This window comes from Sturnira hondurensis, unplaced genomic scaffold (genome assembly GCF_014824575.4).
Source record: "Sturnira hondurensis isolate 20B ecotype Veracruz unplaced genomic scaffold, ASM1482457v3 Scaffold0019006, whole genome shotgun sequence".
Lineage (NCBI taxonomy): Eukaryota > Metazoa > Chordata > Mammalia > Chiroptera > Phyllostomidae > Sturnira > Sturnira hondurensis.
In genome coordinates, this window is record NW_028091637.1 from 9,934,291 (window position 1) to 9,952,672 (window position 18,382).

The window sequence follows — 18,382 nt, forward strand, 5'->3', positions numbered from 1 at the left end:
TTGAACAGACGGGAGAGAATGTGCCTGTTTTGTTTTTAGCATTGTTAGCCACGTTGAGAAATGTGATGAAGAGTCCAAATTTGCTGCTTTGGTGGTATTTAAAGGCATTTAGTCTACAACATTCCTTTCAAACTCTTCACCCATAGCTCCCTTCAAATTCTTCTTTGAATGCATATCCCAACTTCTCAACAAGAGGAAAAGCTCATGGCTCCGAACTGGATCTGTGTCTCTTCTCCTTGTGCCCCACGCCTGGGCACACCGCAGTCCGGTGCTCTGCATAGGCACTCACCGCGGTTACAGAGCCGACCCCTACAACCCTGGAGAAAGCTTTCTTCTAAATACCGTGCTTCCCTAATGATTAAACAACTACAAAAGTCTGGACAATAGGATGGATTTATTTAAAAAGAAGACTACAAAATTTGACATGGAGAAAGGTAAAAAAACCCATGGGATTTCAATTGATAAATACAAAAATGATTGGCTATAAACAATGTAAAAATACATTTCCCAGTCCCCAAACAGAACATAATTTAAGTACAGTAATTATAAAATTTTTATGTTGTAAGTGCATTTCCCTTATACTTTTTAAAAACCACTCCAGTTCGTTTGTATAAAATATAACAAATGAAATTTATAATATGTGACAATAAAAACTATTTTAAGTTTGCCGAGTCTGCCCTTTCCTGACGTCACAGTGGTTTTGGCCCCAGTGCTCCTGGGAAGTTTCATTCACCGCAGTGGTCTCTTCACTCAGAGTCCCTTCTACAAGGGGGGAGGGAGGCTAACTGGTCACAGGTCCCATAAAAAAGCAACATGAAAGAAAGTTCTAGAGTGACCAAGATACAGTGAATGTCTGATCTTTCCGAAAAGGCAAAGACTAGTGGCCCTACACCACAGGAACAAATGGAAGTAAACCTCAAAACACCCAGAACTGAGCTCAATGCCAGCTGAACGTGTGAGGCCCACTGAGGACGCGGCCAGCAAACTGGGCTGAACCCAACGCATGGGTGGGGACCCCGAGGTAGTCCAGATGGTTTGCTGTGAATCCCAGCTGGGTCCAGATGATATTTAATATGGCAACAGTGCAGCAGTTTAATGTGAAGTTCCAGAACTTGCCTACTGTAAGCTGGCAAGTCTTTTGAACCCAAGACCCAAGCTAGTTCTCCTCTCTTGGACGGCACGCTCAGTAACAACAGCATCCACCACTGGTTTCATTATCTCCCGAGCCGGTAATGATGACATCGCCACTAACACTAGCAGCCAGACTCTGATACAAATAGAAAGGTCCTGAGTCATGGAGGCAGAGCAGAAGCTGTGTCTGGCCATAATGACCAAGTTTTGAGAGTCACATTAGCTACCTGGATGCAGCTGAAACCGACCCATCAGACACAAAAGGCAGATGAGAAGTTAAAAAACAACAGGGTCCCTAGACTGCCTCGCTGGAAACATGATTCCACCTCTTCACACAGACCTAGCAGGCCTAGCCTGGGTCACTCCCCCAAACTCCTAAAGGACCTGACATGTGGGCTCGTCACCTGGACATCAAAGTTTTGAGTCAGAAATCTAGAAGGAGGGCAAGAAAGGTGCATTCTGTAAACCACAGCCTGCCAACAACAGACGATTCTTCCGGTTTATCAGAACAGGTTGTGAAGTGTCTCTTGAGAATGGTCTGACCACTCCTTATACCGTCAACAGCACTAACCTGGGCCGGACTCTAGATACTCACTCCCTTAAGGTGGTTTCCTCCAAAGCCACTGCTCTGCGGGGACAAAGGCCCCGAAGATCCTGCTAACACTTAGCAGGATATTAGAAGGGCCCGAGTGGGCAATTAGATATTAGTGGGCAATTAGAAGGGCCCGAGATCCGGGACCACCTAAAACGACCACCAACAAGAGCGAGCCAGGGCTGGGAGTGCGCATCTGCCTGACAAAGGAGCAGTGTCCAGACCACTCTGGGCAGGAGACAGAAAAGCAAGCATCTCAAATAGATGAAAAATACAAAGGCTGGGGTTTTAGAAAGACTGGTTCCAAAGAAAACGCTGAATGGGACCCGCAGAGCTGTATCGGTTTCAGCAGAAGTAACCACGTGCCGACAGGGGAACGAACCGTTTCCTCACTCACAGCATGAACTCGCCTCTCGGGACATTTGGTAAGTGGTCCAAGCCTGCTTTTATAAGTTCATTGTATTGCACAAAAATTAAATCTTTGTTATCTTTGGTCCTTGGGTAAGATAGCAGTTTCTCCCATTTTTCTATGTGTTACACACAAAAAATTATTTTTCTTTACTTGATATCAACAACCACCAAAGTGCAGTACAAATGCTGGGTTGCTCATGTTGGTTTTATACATATAAAATACTAGCATCTCCCACGCATTTTCTATTAGGCTATAAAGGAGTTAATAACACTTATCTTCAATTGTTGCAACGTAATCTTAAGGCTGAGGGAGATGCAGTAGGGCCTCGGGATTATATTTTAAGAAAAAACCTAAACCAACACTTTAAATATTGAATTTAAACATTTAAATACACATTAAATTTTATGTAATCCTCAAAAAACAAACTCATAGTTAAGCAAATTAACTTAAACAGTGAAACAAAATCTAAATGGATGAACTTAATCACACTGTTTATATAGCTATAAGGCATAATTTGAAAGCTAAGCCTAGTAACAATGACAGAATAATTTATCAATAATTGAACTGTAACTTAATGAAACAACTGCCCTCACAACCAAAAAATAAAAAATAAACCTCATTGATACAAATTTCAAATGTTATATAAAAAAAAACCCTGCTGGCCTAATCCATGCTGACTTGCACCCTATCCAATGTTGGTAAGACTGCCTTCGGGCCCTTCCCCCTGCGGCGCCCCAAGAGAAGTGGTTTAGCGATTACACAGACTGTACAAGTGCCTCTGCCGGCCCCGGGCCGCGCAGTCGCCGCCTTACAAAACACCTGCTCCCCAGAGTCTTTAAGCATTAAGTGGTTCAGTGAGGGCCTCTGCCCTGGTGGTCGTCTCAGGTTTTCTCAGCTGGGACGCCTGTCGCTTTTCATGGAACATAAGGCCACCATCAACCAGGAACGCAATACATGCGAGAAATCCAAACACCTGAGGAGGAAAGGGAGGGGGGCAAAGGTTATACGAAGAATTTTATAATACAATCTCACATTTCCTGCCTGGCTTTGAGAGTGTTTCATATAAGCAAGATGATTCAATGGTTTTATCTTAACTTTAGTGGTAAAAAAAGATGTTTAAAGTCACCAAAAAAGAAAGAAGTTACAAAAAAGAAAAAAAAAAAAGGAATTCCGGAATAATGGCTTAGTCACAGTCTCACAAGTAACAAATGCCCTGTCTCATCATAAACGCATGTCCAGTGCATGTTCACGTGGACCGCCACTCTACAAGGTGAGGGTCAGCGGATGAAAAACAAGACACTGCAGAACGACCCACACAGGACTGTTTGCAGCGTCAGACCACCCCTCGGATCAGGTAGGGGCACCTGGGAACAGGCGGAGCCTGGGTGAGAAGAGAAGTTGTTAACATGAAAAAACTCTATTTTGAAGATACCCTTAGGTTAAATTATCGAAAAAACACTCTCCAGTTCATTGTCACACTCTAATGACGCGACATGATGCCACTATTTGCTTCCTCTTCCTTAAACCACTTCCTCATTATGTGCTCTGCTAAGATACGATCGACATTCTGAGAATTCTGTCCGGAGACAGACGACCTGGGTTCAAATTTAGCTTCTTCACTTGCAACACCTTTAAGGAAGTGGGGGCCAAAGTGCTCCATAAAAAGAGAAAACTGAAGCAGGTAATGGTGGAAGTCCCCTCTCTGGTTTCTACTGTTTGTTGTCACTTGCTGCGGTCTCCTCCCCCCCCACACCAACCCTTCCATCTCAAGAACATGCATTCTGCCTCACTTCACTGTAAAGCCAGCTGAGCTCAAGTTAATTAATTCACCTCGGCATCCCCAACACATCCAACCTGAATTTAATGATCAATCCCCACCCGAAACCCAACCCCCTTCTCCTCTGATGGCACTACTCCCCTACTGGACGGGCTCACTCCGCACTCTGAAGGGAGACTGGACGTCCCCAGTCTGCGAAGCCACCCCCACCCCCTCGGAGAGCTCCAGCCCACACCGGGCTCCCGGGCACACAGTCTTCCCGCTCACTGGCTCACATGCTTGACGAATTTTTCTTAATACACTCCCTCACTCATTTAATTCTACAAAAGTTTTCATAATTTAAATAGCTGCAAAAGCTAATTTCCAGCATACTATAGAGTTTTTAAACTGCCAGTCAGTCTTAAATATGTCCAGTGAAATCTAAATACTGTAACAATCTAACTATATCACCTAATTAAAATGCATAAACAAGGTCTTTTTAATAGCTGGGAATTTTATGCCATGCTTTTTTCCCCCTAAACTCAACTTTTCCTCAACCTCCACTTCTTCCACAGGACTTTATAGTAATATATTTCTATACTTGTATTGATACACATATAAACTGAAAAGGTTTTATTAAAACTTCTGGTTTTCTCTTCAAGAGGTTCACATACCCATGGATAGATACTACTTATTGCTACAGTGAGTCACAGTTCAGCACTAATTTCACTTCCCTGTTTTGTTTTTATACATGCAAGTGCTAGGAAACCATGAATAAGGAGATACATTATAGCCACGCAACTATTGAACTCCTTTTAAGTGTTTCTATCATAAAAAGTCATTTTAATGATCTATTAGCTGACATCTCAATCACAACCTCAATTTTGTCATGAGCAAAGTATTAATGGGAAACCAGCTGACTTGTAAAAGGGTTAGTTATCCAGTTCTGAGATGTTCACATTCAGAACAATCGTACCAATTAGGGTCTATGGTCCTTGATTTGCGGTTCTGAAATCCAAAACAAGCTCAAAGTTTTCATGATTTGTGTGGCTCAAAGTCACCATGAAATAGAACCATTTAAAACCTTTGCCTGTCCCTTTTACTGCAAATATTCATATGCTTCAGAAATAGTCACATGCTGGCTTACAGGGTGCTGCCCAGGCCCTCCGCAGGTTTTGTGTGATAAAGTCCATGTACAGCATCGTTTTTCTAAAATCCAAAATATTCTCGATTCTCAAACAAGCCTGCCCTCCCACCAAAGGATTTCGGATACAAATGTTTTCTTCTGATCTTTTATTAGGCTCAACGTTGGCACCACTTTTCCTGTGTGCTCTCTATCCTAGAACAGCACCTGCCACGTAGATGTGTTCTGTTGAACTAAAACGCAGAGAAATGTAAGCTAATAAAGTGAATTCTACCACTTCCATTAGCAACAACATGTGCATATTTGGAGTAAACGTGTTTTTGTTAACAAAACTCAAATTCTAAAGACAGGTTCTAGGTTTTTCATGCTATCATATTTAAAGCTATCATTATTTGCTTTTAGGTCTTCCATTTAAAATTACAATAAAAAATGAGTTAAAAGACAAACTACTCTCCCGTATTGTATAACTTGTCAACTACTTTCCAGATTGCTAATGAGACAGAAAAATAGGCAAAGACAAAAACAGGAGGCACTTACAATTGCAGCGATTTCAGCTGAAGTCCGGTCGTGTGTGAAAGCAAAAATGAGGGACGCCAACAAAAACACAACTCCCGTCGCCCCAGTAATGTACAAATCCTGTATGTATGTACAGAACACATAAGGAACGCAGTATGGTTAGGTTGATAGAAACAAATATTTTAGTTTTTACTTTAAAAATCTTTAATGACATTTCTTTTGCTTCACACAACCCAAATGTACACACTGGGACTTCCATCTTTTCAATAAGCCTAGCACGAGGTCGATGCCTGTAAAGGAACACGAGGCGTACTTAGGACAGGGCATATTCCGAGAATACATTACAAAATAATCTTTTCATAAAACAGTTCCCCAAAAGGTCGTGTGTGTGTGTGTGTGTGTGTGTGTGTGTATTTCTCCGGGACATATTAAAATTATCAAAGCCGAAGGATTTACTAAATCTTATCTTACTTCTGGTTAAAAAAAAAAGCACGTTTCTTTCCTTCCGATGTATTCTGTGCCAGGATGGCCTGTCTGAGAGTATGTCGGTGCTCTGAAAGCACTTTGGAAAAGAGACTGAAAAGAACCATCCATCATTGACTAAACACAGTATGCCAGTAGCATGTTTTTTAGCCACTTAAACTTTCTGCAATAACGTATTGCTTTCAGCTGTTCCACGTGGGTAATCCCAAACAGGCCTGTATGACAAGCTACCTACTACCATAAAAGCCCCCATCCCCCATCATAACACAGTTTACAGCGATGCAGTTCTTCACGGGTTCCCAAGGGCTCTCTCAGGCACTATCTCATAAGGCGCTCTCTTACACTAAAACTGAAAATGCTTGACATATGTACTTGATTCACAAGAGAACCTGGTAAATGAGAGCCACTCCAAAGTCTGATACTTTGAGTTTTCTGAAATGCAATCTCCACTAACCTTAATATAAATAAAACAACCCAACATAAAATTCCTATACTATTGTCAACTGTTTACTTAACATTTATTAAAACATTTAAAGAGCCCTGGCTGGTGTAGCTCAGTGGATTGAGCACGGGCCTGCAAACCACACGATCGCGGTTCGATTCCCAGTTCGATTCCCAGTCAGGGAACATGCCTGGGTCGCAGGCCAGTTCCCAGCAGGGGACGCACAAGAGGCAACCATACACTGATATTTTTCTCCCTCTCTTCTTCCCTTCCCCTCTAAAGATAAATAAATAAAAACTTAAAAAAAAAACATTTAAAGAATTTTGTTTCTAAAAGATGTATTTTTCTACAATACTTTGTTTTTCCTATTCCCTTAAATATTATTTCAAATCTGCTACACACACATATAAGACTCTACTAATGTTTGGACTGCTTTCAAGGAAGGCAGTGATTTTGAGACAGAAGAATGTACTATTCAATAAGCATGGGTTCTAGAGCCAGACTGAGTTCAAATCCCAGTGACACTACTTCCCAGCTTTATGGTTTTGAATTAGTTACTTAATATCTGTGTGCCTTTGTCTCTTCATCTGCAAATGGAGATAATAACAGTATCCTCTTTATAAAATGATTCCAAAGATTAGTGTTAACCCATGGAAAGTGCTTAGATCAGTGCCAGGCACACAGTAAATGGCTAAATGTTGGCTACTGTTATTCTCGATAGGATCTGACTCACAGTGGCACAGAATAGAAAAGATGCTTTCTTATAAAAGATTACCCTTCTACCCTGGGCGCCACCACAACACACTCAAAACCTTTTTTCTAAATCAGAAAACCTCCCTCACATGAAAATATATTTAAAATTTAAGTAATTATGTACATAGTAAAAGTGATTTTAAAACTATTGAAACAAACATGAAATCCTTATGTAGTTAGGTACAAAGCAGAATATATATACTCTATGATTACAACTATTTTAAATTAAAAAATTTCCTATTACTAGAAACAAAGGCCCAAAAGAAATACAGTAAAATATTTACAAAAGCTGTTTTAAGATAAAAAAATTAAGCCCTGGCTGGTGTGACTCAGTGGATTGAGTGCTGGCCTGTGAACCAAAGGATAGCTGGTTTGATTCCCAGTCAGGGCACATGCCTGGGTTGTGGACCAGGTCCCCAGTAGGGGGCACACGAGAGGCAACCACACATGAATTATTGAATTGATGTTTCTCTCTCCCTCTCTCTCTAAAATAAATAACTAAACAAATCCTTATACTAAAATAAAAACAGAGGTTTAGCATGCTAAGTCTTTTAATAAATGCCTTCTTAATTCACTTACAGACAACTTTTTTTCATGATGAAATCAAAACAAAACGAGTAGGTATTATGTGCCGTTTTATTTATAAGCTCCAGAAATACAGCACATTAGTTCATTACTCCATCTCTAGGTCTGGCGTCATGCCTGATATATATAGGTACACCCTGAAAAACCGTAGAACCAGTGAGTGACACTCACAAATGCGAGAAATCAAAAGTGACAAAATCTTAGTTTTTAAAAATACCTAATGTGAATTAGAATAAACTACCAGCCGCTGTGCAGTATGGGTAGTGTTGTCACTTTCATTCTAATTTCACTTTCCCCTTCTATCCTGCCATTTGGCGGGGAAAACTGTGTTGCCTGAAGGCAGAACTGGAACAACTTTGCTCATGTTACTGAGTTTCCAAAAGCATTACGACTTTGAATAACAAAACAATACAAGATTCCAAAATCTCTGTGTTCTTAATGTAAGGATAATATTTTTTCACACTCACCGACAACTTGACTTTCTCAGCATCTACTTTGTCATAGACTGGAGTGCAGTACACGATCAGGATAATGAGGCTCAGAAGGAAGGCACTGCTGCTCACAAGCTCAAAGAAGTAAAGGCCCCCACACAAAGTGCACTGTGCGACCACCTCTTCACAGATAAAGGCCAGCAGGGACAGCAACTACCAAAGAAACAAAACACTTCACTTCAGTGATTTTCCAGAGAAACCCAGTTTTCAGAAAACGCCATTTGTCCACTCAAATATTCATAAAGTGGAGACGAGACTGGCAAACGCACCCACTGAACGGCTGACCTACAAAGAACTTAATCTGGTTGCTTCGAGGGGAGGATAGGCACACAGTCAGTCACCCACCATGTACTATGGAACAGGGTAAATACTGGGTGTTGTTATAAAAGCTTACTGAAGAGCCATTGAACTTGGGGGGTCAGAAAAGGCTTCCTAGAGAACAGTAGAGTCAATTTGAGGGTCTAAAGTCAGCAAACGAAGTTCCAGGCAGAGAAGCGGCGCACACAAAGACCCAGAGGTAGGGGAGCACGGCAGCCTCCTACCCGGCGTGCACACGCATATCCCACCACCAGCAAGTGAGTTGTGATAGCGAGCGGAGTCACCATGGCCAACGTGTCCAGTTTGAAGAACAGGGACAGCAGCACGACAATGATGAGACGGGACTAGAGAGGTAAGCTGAGGTCAGCTCTAAATGTCATCTTTAACTAGTTTAAGGACTCTGGATTTTAAGGGTTTTAAAGTAAAGGGTAGCATGACTGAGTTCATGCTGTTAGTAGTTCTCACTAGCTACAGTATGCAGATGAGACTGGAGGAAGGGCAAAAAGTGGAGCAGACCCCTAGCTGGGAAGCCGATATATGAAATCAGGGAAAAGAGAGTGCCCAGGGTAGCTAGCCATAGTAACGGGGAGAGTGGCTAATTCCTGAAAAACGCAGTAGAAGCCCTTCCTAGAGAGAATGAATAGCAACAGAGTAGGAAACAAGATAATACATATGTGCTGAAACATTTTAACCTAATACAAAACGGCGTATTTATTCACTAATCGTTTGAGGTGGGCCTTGTCTTTGAGTATGAGCCTGCCAAGTTGGAATTCCACATCAGGTTTTCTGCATTACTCACTTCCCTTACTTATAACTACCACTTCCACACTGATGTTATCGGAAGTGGGGCAAGATCTTGGGCGATGATTCTCAGAGTACAGAATCCTTCTAGAGCGGGGCTACTTTTACCACCTTTCACAGTTGCCTTACTTTTAATTCCACAGCAAGTAGTTCAGTAACTTATTTTTCCATCTTTCCGAAGCGTTCAATTTAGTTTTCATCGAAGCAATTCCTCTTTACACTCAATTTTAGTTTGCGTAATATTTCATTAAATGCCTGGCCATAAAAAGCATCATTCATATAAACCAGTACGGGACTAACACAAGCCAACTGATGGACAGGGGGAGAGCAGAGTGCCACAGAGGGGCTGGCCGGCTACGGCTGTCTGTGACGGGCAGGTGTAGGTCAGAATGATTTTTTGCACCAAACACAGGATGGTTAGCTCTGGCGGATCCAGCAACTCAAATGGAAGTGGGTTTTCACAGTGCTCCCACTGCTGCATATGTGGCACTAACGTACCGATGCTTCAATGCAGAAAGAAGAGTTTTGTTTTGTTCTTTTTAAGATGCAAGGTTGTTAGGAAGAGAATAAATTCAGCTTTAACTATGCTGTGTATGAGGGGGCTGGGGGAGTTGGGTGAAGATGCCTGGGAGATGAATGGATAGGATATACAGGCCTGGAGCTCAGGCGGGAAGTCTGAGGTGGAGCTAGTGATGTGGAAGCCAGCTGCGAGATCACCCAGAATGAGCAAAGTTGGCCTTGTGCCGAACTCTGAAGAACTCAAGGGATATGCAGAGGGTTAGACACCTGCAAGGGACAATCAGGAGCAATAGTTCAAGGAACAGTAGACCAAGAAAAAAGTATTTCTACAAAGAGAAAGGAATCCAGAGTCCTGAATGCTACTTAGTAGTCAGGTAAGAACAAAACTGAACCGCTTACATTAGCCTAGGCTGCAGGAAGGCTGCTGATGACATCAGCAAGACAAGTTCAGGGTAGTCAGAGAGGGAAGCTTAGATGACAGCACTGCATGTTGGGAAGTAAGGGGAAGACAAAGCAGTAGAATGGAGACGGCATAGGCAAGAAGTGTGGTCTCAGGAGAGTGGCCAGCTAGGGTAGCAGTGGAGGAGGTCCAAGGGAAGGAAATTTCTAGATGGGAAAGAACTGGATGTGTTTAAATGCTTAGGCAGAAACCAGGAAGATGGGTGTGTCCGAGGACAGGAAGGAAAGAGCTTCTCCAAAGGTGGGACTCGGAGCTCAGGTTTGGGGCTAACTCTTCTCTAGAAACAGGAGGGAAGAAAGTGAAGAGTTTCACGTGGGCAGTTTGTGTGGGTTTTGTGGAAACTGAGGGAGTTTCCTTCTGAGTGTTAAAACAATCAAAATAACTGATGAACCAAGTAGATGCCTGCATTGGGAAATGCCATCTCACCCAAGTCAGGCCAGTAGAAGCAACCAGATATATTAAGGGCAACAAAACTGCTACCAAAATCAACAGATACATTTTCCACTATACAATAAAAATTCTTATCCTACAAAACATTTTCACACAAAATGGCCAATGATACAGTCACTCTGAAAATAGTTTAGTGGTTTCTCCCTCCCTGCCCCCTCTCTCCCTACCCCCTTCCCTCCCTCCCTGCCTCCCTTCCTTCCTAAGGTTTTACTTATTTACTTTTAGAGAGAGTAAAAGGGAGGGAGGGAGAAAGAGAGGGAAAGAAACATCAATGTGTGAAAGAAACATTGATCAGCTGCCTCTCACACACCCACATCCCAGGCATGTGCCCTGACAGGGAAGGAACCAGCGACCATTCGGTTTGCAGGACGATGTCCAGCCCACTCAGCCACAGCAGCCAAGGCCAGTTTAGCTGTTTCCTTAAGAACTAAGCATGCAACTGCCACAAACCCAGCAACTGTATTTATGCATTCTGCATCCAACCAAGAGAAATGAAAACTTAAGTTCATGCAAAAATCGGTACATGAATATTCATAACAATTTCATTCATAATAGCCCCAAACTGGAAACAATCCAGATGTCCTTCAATGGGTAAGCAAACTGTGGTAGGTACACTATACCATGGAATACTACTTAGCAATAAAAAGGAGCAAACTTGACATATGCAACAACCTGGATGAATCTCCAGAGAATTATACAAAGTGAAAAAAAATCCAATCACAAAAGGTTATAGACTGAATAATTCTATTTATATAGCATTCTTCAAAAAACAAAAATTATAGAGGTGGAGAACAAATTAGTGGCCCCCGGGGGAGAGAGAAGCGGCGTGGCTACACAGCAGAAGCATGAGGGAAGCCTGTGGTGATGGAGCAGTTCTGAATCCTGATTGCGGCAGTGCTTCCAGGAAGCTACATACGTGATACAACTGCAGAGCAGTAACACACACCCACACACATGCATGCATGTGAGTGCGTACAGGATCTCCCTGTACATTTTTCCCCAAGCTCCTGTGAATCTACAATCACTTCAAAAGAAAAGGTTTTCGAAAAAAAAAAAAAGATCAAATCTAAATTGGCATCTAAGCCTCTAAGGTTATGCCCCTTTCTACTGAGCGATACAAAATTCATATATCCCTACAACGGAAAAGAGTCTACGTAAGAATGAAAATAGACCCTACTGCTAGGATTTCCTGTTAGTGAAGCATGAAACTTCCCAGTATGTTCTGAACAACCGCCTTCAGACGACGTTGAGGCATTCCCAGTCATAAACCATGGGATACAAAATGACACACCAAGACAAACTCCCAAAGGCACTAAGGTCCCTTCTTAGTGTACTATAATTATTCCAGAGCGAGTCTTTACAAGACTATATATAGTATAGTAAGGTACTGCCTAATATTCCATCTGCCTTATTCTTGCCTCTAGTTGCCTCTATCTTAGGAGTTTTAGGAGCTTTTCTACGAGAAGTTTGCAAAATGCACCTGTTCTATAAAAGTCAAGTAACTATGAGAAGATATAAGCCTAAAACTCTAATTGGGGTTTGAGAATAGTTGAAGCATTCTTATTACACTAACTAGATTATCAGGAACACTCATCTGTGTAGGCTATATAACAAAAAAAAAGCCTATCTCTAGTAAAAATACAGACTGTTTATCTATTCTCAGTGAGAAGAGGGCAGGATCCAGCTTAGCCAGAAGCAATCAATGTCAAGTCATTCAAAGTCCTGCTCCAAACTTAGTAATGGGAATCATTCTTACTAACTTTAAGCCTCAGCGCAGTATTAAGAGGTGGGTTCTGCATGGGCATCCTAAAAGACTGAAGGGGTATCATATCAAATTTGGGCATTTACTAGTTCATGTTCCCAGTCAAAGACCAAGAAATTAGCACTAGAAGAAGCTATATGGAGTATGGAATGTTCTCCTGACTCGCCATCTCTGACACTGTTAATCTTCCCTTAGAATCCCCCACGGCACTAAAAAGTCTGCAGTACAAAATGAAGTGACCATTTCACAGTATGTTCACATAATGAATTGTTAAGTTGGACACCGGAAACTGATGTTGTATTTCAATTATACCTCGATGAAAAAGTAAATAATGACGTGTATTTGGGTATTGTTGTATGCAGCATTATAATACGCACAGGAACATGTAATGACAGAGCAGTAAGACCAAGGTACCAAACACAGGAAGAACACAATGATCTTGTACCTCCTAATGAATCGAGCATTCATTCGAGCATTCATCTAAGTTCAGGAAATCTCAGGAGAATGCTCGGACCCACCTGGACTAAGAGTAGCTGGAGAAGGGTGGGTGGAAAAGTGAGACTCAGACCGGAGCCAAGAGACACACAGGGTCTGGGGAGGCAGAGGACATGCCAAGGAGGGGGACAAGCAAGGACAGACAGTGAAGGCAAGCATTTGCATGGGAAGCCCCACAGGGATAACAAGGCAACTGACCGAACTGGATGGGGGAGTGCTGAGAAAAATGGTTAAGGTGTTGGGTGTGGTTCTGTGAAGGTCATGCCAGGGAGTCTGGACTTCTAGATGCAGACAAGAGGGACTGCCTGCCGGTTTACTTGGACAGAAGAAACAAGGAACAAAGGACTGGGTGGGGCCTGAAGGAATATCACAGCTCAAGATTACAAGGGAAAGAATAAGGAACACCAGATGAGCAAGTCACAAGTTTAACACTTCTTAGGAAAAGTCTTTTGAAAAGCAAGTAAACATACTCCAAACTGTTGAACAGCGATGCTGGGGGATGTGAGAGCAAAGGGTGTAGTGTGGCTTATTTCATTTTAATCATATTTTTAGCTGATTTTTTTTGGTAAGCAAACAATTTTTTAATCAAAAAAAAAAAGAAAAAAAAATGAAAGTTAAGGGAAGGAAGAATTTCAAGAAATGGTAGTCACCAGCACTAAACACCAAAGTGGTTAAGGACAGGAAAAAGAGCTAAGGCCACTGAATCGAATAAGGAAATAATGGTGAAGGTAACCGTAAATTAAGACTCGGTTATTATTACCTGGTGAACAGATTTATTCTCAATGCATGAAAACATGATATGAAGTACTGCTTACCAAACATGAAGCTAACTACCTAACGACAGGACACTAGCGCGGCTCCTTCTAATGACATAAAACTTTATCCAAACATAATTAAAGGAACGACCAAACTTTCAGAGTTGGGAGGCCTTTGGAGAGCACAGTCTCCCACCTTCGTGTTTACAAATGATGGACTTAATCTCTGGCAGGCAAGTCCCCAGTTAGCCAGGCACAGACAAGAGCCCTGGTCTCCTGACACCCTCTCTGTACTTGTTCCCCCCAGAAAACACTTATTTGTTAAGTTCATTTTATGACTTTATACGCTTGCGTAGGTTTCCCCTGTAAAACTGGGTTTTTGAGGTTACAACTGTAGTCTTGTACATTTCCCCTTTTGCTGTTAAACCATACATTAAAGGCAATTTGCTAGGGTCAATACGTCTGGGAAGTCTTAGTGACTAAAAGACAGTCTTACTCACAGTTCTAATGATTTCAACATTCAGATAATTACTACCCTGCGTCTTTCTCTCTCTATTTCAATTTCACTACCTTTTCTGAAACTTCAAGTCTTCTTTAAAATTAAGTCATTGTACTAAATACTAATTCTCCACCATTTGTCTTTAATAGTCTATTAGGAAAACCTCTCTTATAAAAATAGCTTTTTAATGTTTGCCATTAATTATAAAACCCCATCTACAAAATTATATGAATTTGTGAATTAAGGAACTTGTAGTCCAATGTAGTTCAAGTAAACAAATCTGTCAGCCTGAAGTTAGGCCAGGCTTTCCTTGACGTAAGCAAACGTCTACTCTCACAAAGGTTCAAAGATAAGACTTGCTGACATTATGGATCTTCCTCAACATAAAAACAGAGCATTTTAATTTAGTGTATATCAACTTTCACATTTAAGTAATGAAAGGAGCACCAATACAAGATAAATTGCTTCTAAGTGATTTGTTTCTTGGCACTTACAGAGTAACATTATTTATAATTTAATCATTTTAAATCACTGGTGAATTCCAAATCAAACTGCTTGCTTGAAGAGTTATCATAACCACAGTACTGCGCAGCCATTGGGATGTTCAACTCGCTCCATAAACACAATGTCAGCTTGTTGCAGAGAATATTGCTCGCACTTAGATCACTGCACCAGCTTTCTAGCAAAGAATCAGGTTGCCAAATGCCAGTTCACCCCTTAAAACAAATTCCCTCAAAAATAATAACAAACAAACAAAAAAACCTCACAAAGTAAAATACACGGGCTAAAGAGCAATCTAGGATAGAATAAGCTGATAATACACTGAATGCATACATTTAGGACTGCAATAACTCCTTAACTTAAATTCCTAGCGGAACCTTTAATCTCTTCTTCAGCTCTGGAAGGGTAGGTGGTTAGAGAACGCTAAGGTTGTGAACAAACCTTTGACAAAATTAAGGTCACACCTGAATGGTAGACACAACTACACAACTCCAACTCAAGAGTTACATGCGTGTAACTAAACAGTCAGCTCCACTCTCCTAGCTCTAGCCTGCCCTTCCACGTTTGCAGGCTCCACTCTCTAGCCCTTTCCGTGTTCGGTTCTGTACCAACACACCCTCAGAGCCTCAGAGATTAATAAAAATCTTGGAAAGACTCTCAGAGGAACTCCAATTCAACTTCCTAGTACTCTAATCTAAGGATTTCCTAAGTATACAGTCTCTGGCTTTTAAGTTTTAGAAAAGGGTTCCTCCCCCTTTGGGGTCTTTGAGAATCTGTAAGGATGTATGGGTGCAGAATAACAGACCCGAACGCAGAAACACACTACATTTGAGTAAAACATCATAGGGCTTGCAGGTCCCTTGGTAAAGTACCTCCTCTTCTGATTATGGTTTCCTTATTGGAGCTCTGAAATTCTACTTAATTTTTTAAAATAAGTCATCTAGCCTTGGCTGGTGTAGCTCAGTGGATTGAGCGTGGGCCTGTGAACCAGGGGACCACAGTTTGATTTCCAGTCAGGGCACATGCCTGAGTTGCAGGCCAGTTCCCAGTGGGGGACGCATGAGAGGCAACCATACACTGGTGTTTCTCTCCCTCTCCTTCCCTTCCCTTCTAAAGATAAATAAATAAAATTTTTAAAAAAACAAGTCATCTAAAGTAAAACAACCTAAAGGCAGAATCTGAGTTACAGCAAAGAAAATTGCCTGTTGCCCCAGGCAGGATGAGTTTTAATTTACTTGGGACTTTCTGGGTAACCCCCCATAATATACAGTTGGGAAGAGGTAAGACATTATTAAAACAAGCAAGGCAGGAACAAAAAGACAACCATCAAAATGAAAGGCAATAACTATGAAAAAAATTTAAAATATATACTAAAGAAAGCATTCTTATAACACTCCAAGTTCTCCATGAACAAATAAATAGATTTCAAAAGAGACATCAGTTTTTATCCTTTCCCTCTTTCTCCTTATGGTTGATGGAGAACAAGCAGGACTAACAATCTTCGCAAGGCAAATTCATCTTCCCTTCTTCCGTAAGCCCAAGTAAAGTCTACTTCCAAAATTTCTAGTTGTATTATAGTCTGAAGATACACAACTATAGTTTATTGACCTACAAATAAGGAAATGAAAAATTTTACTTTAGCTTTGCTATGTCTAATTAGGAAGAAAAATACAGGCAACTGAAAACAGATTTAATGGGCAAGAGATGAATATTGATGATTTTTTAAGCAGTAAGAATACTTTAGATTAATAATCCTTTCTGTTCTAAAGAGTTCTTAATTCAAGCAGAAACATTTTAGCTCTCCTGCTAGAAACAGCCGAAATCTACGAGTCATGTGAGAGCTAACAAGAGCAAGCACAGAAGGAATCACTTCTTTGTTGAAGGAATAGCTGAGGCAAAGAAAGATACCGGGAACCCCTCCTGCCTTCAAGAAGTGAAAATGTGGAACTAACTGAAAAAAGGCTGGACAGACAGACAGAGCCAGGCTCTCTTGAGCTCCACAGGCCATATTGTCACTTGCCTCCAAGTGATTTCCCAATTATTCCCAGATGTGATTTTGGTGACTTAAAGTAATGCCAGTTTCCTGACTGCTATTTTTTTATTCCATAAAAGTAGGTCATCTCAGTTCTAAGAACATAAGCTCTGGTTATCTGAGTTCTATTAATTTAAGTTCCTCCCAAAGAAACTAATTGGTTATTTTCATTTGGCATGGTTGAAAGAAACAAACCAATCCGTAAACCTACTCTAAGCAGTCTTATTTTTCGTCTGGCAGAAAACGTTGCTCATCGTTGGTTAAAACAGAATGTAAGAGCTCAGGATGTGTGTAAACAACCTGAGAATTAAAGTTTCAGTCTCAAAGATGTTCTGATATTTTCACCAATAGGGCAAAGGTACCTTCACTGCCTACAGTAAACTAAAATTCAATGAAATTGAAAATTCCATGCCCTAGTTTTGCCACGAGAACTCAAACACAAAAAGAGATCCTTTTGATTTTGCACTTCGCGCACACATGTTGCCCATCCGGAACTAGTTCTTTTTCCAATCAACATAAAACTCTTGGGAGACAATTTATTGAATGCACATATCTCAATGCCAGAGCGTGGTATCGGGAGACTGTCCACCACATTAAACTGCCCCCATGGACTCGCCCCAGGAAAACCGCAGGAACCAGGGAAAGATAAACAAGAGTACTTTGTAGTCTAAATACAGGAACTGTTGGAGACAAGGCAGAGCAAGAGCTGGGAGAAGAAACGAAGGTGGCTACAGAGGAGTAAATGGAATGAGTCCAAGTGTCTCACTTGGGTCTGCTCCGACACATTTCCTGGAATCCACCTAACAGGCTCGGTGGCCCTCAATCGCCATCTGGGTCCCGGCCAGAAAGAGATCCAGGGACGAGGGGCCGCCCGGAGGGAGGCGGTGGGGCCGGAGGGTAACGCCCCCTTCTTAGCCGAAGAGGGAAGGAACTGGGGGGTGTGGAAACGACCACTTCCTGAACAACCACGTTGAAGAGAGGCGACTCGGCAGCCTCCCAAGCCCACAGGCCGACGTCCCAGGGACCAGACCCCCCTCCCCGGCCCGGCCCGCCCGCCAGGGCCACGGGCTCACCAGCTGCAAGAATTTCAGCACGCGATGAGGCAACTTGAGCCGGCCCAGGTTGAAGTAGGCGGCGAGGCGGCTCCGGGCCCCCCTGGCAGGGCCCGGATCCTCCTCCGTGGTGGGGCTGTACACGGCTCCGTTCTCCATCTCCCCAGGGCCCGGGAACACAGCGACCACAGCGGTGGCAGCGCGGCCCTCGCCGACTCCAGAAGTCCACGGGCTGGGCCGTCACTTCCTGGGCCTCCGCCTTGACATCCGGCGGACTCCGCCCTGCCCCGCCTCCGCCCTAGCCCCGCCCCCTCATTGTCCCGGCGCCAGTCCCTGGTAGCCCTTACCCACCACATTGCACGCCTTGTGAATATCTGGAGAGAGATGTTCATGTAAAGGAACAGAAAGTACACATGTCCTGAGAATCAAATGA

General features: G+C 42.3%; 1 protein-coding gene across 1 annotated transcript; it reads right to left on the minus strand.

The window, feature by feature from the left end:
• Positions 1-377: 377 nt before the first annotated feature.
• CMTM6 (CKLF like MARVEL transmembrane domain containing 6) lies at positions 378-18,202 on the minus strand. The gene is made up of 4 exons (XM_037070872.1): positions 17,971-18,202; positions 8,282-8,458; positions 5,573-5,671; positions 378-3,108 (listed from the first exon to the last, which is right to left on the minus strand). The coding sequence occupies exons 1-4, from the start codon at positions 18,106-18,108 to the stop codon at positions 2,971-2,973; spliced, it is 552 nt and encodes a 183-aa protein (XP_036926767.1). The 5' UTR covers positions 18,109-18,202; the 3' UTR covers positions 378-2,970.
• Between the last annotated feature and the right edge of the window lie 180 nt (positions 18,203-18,382).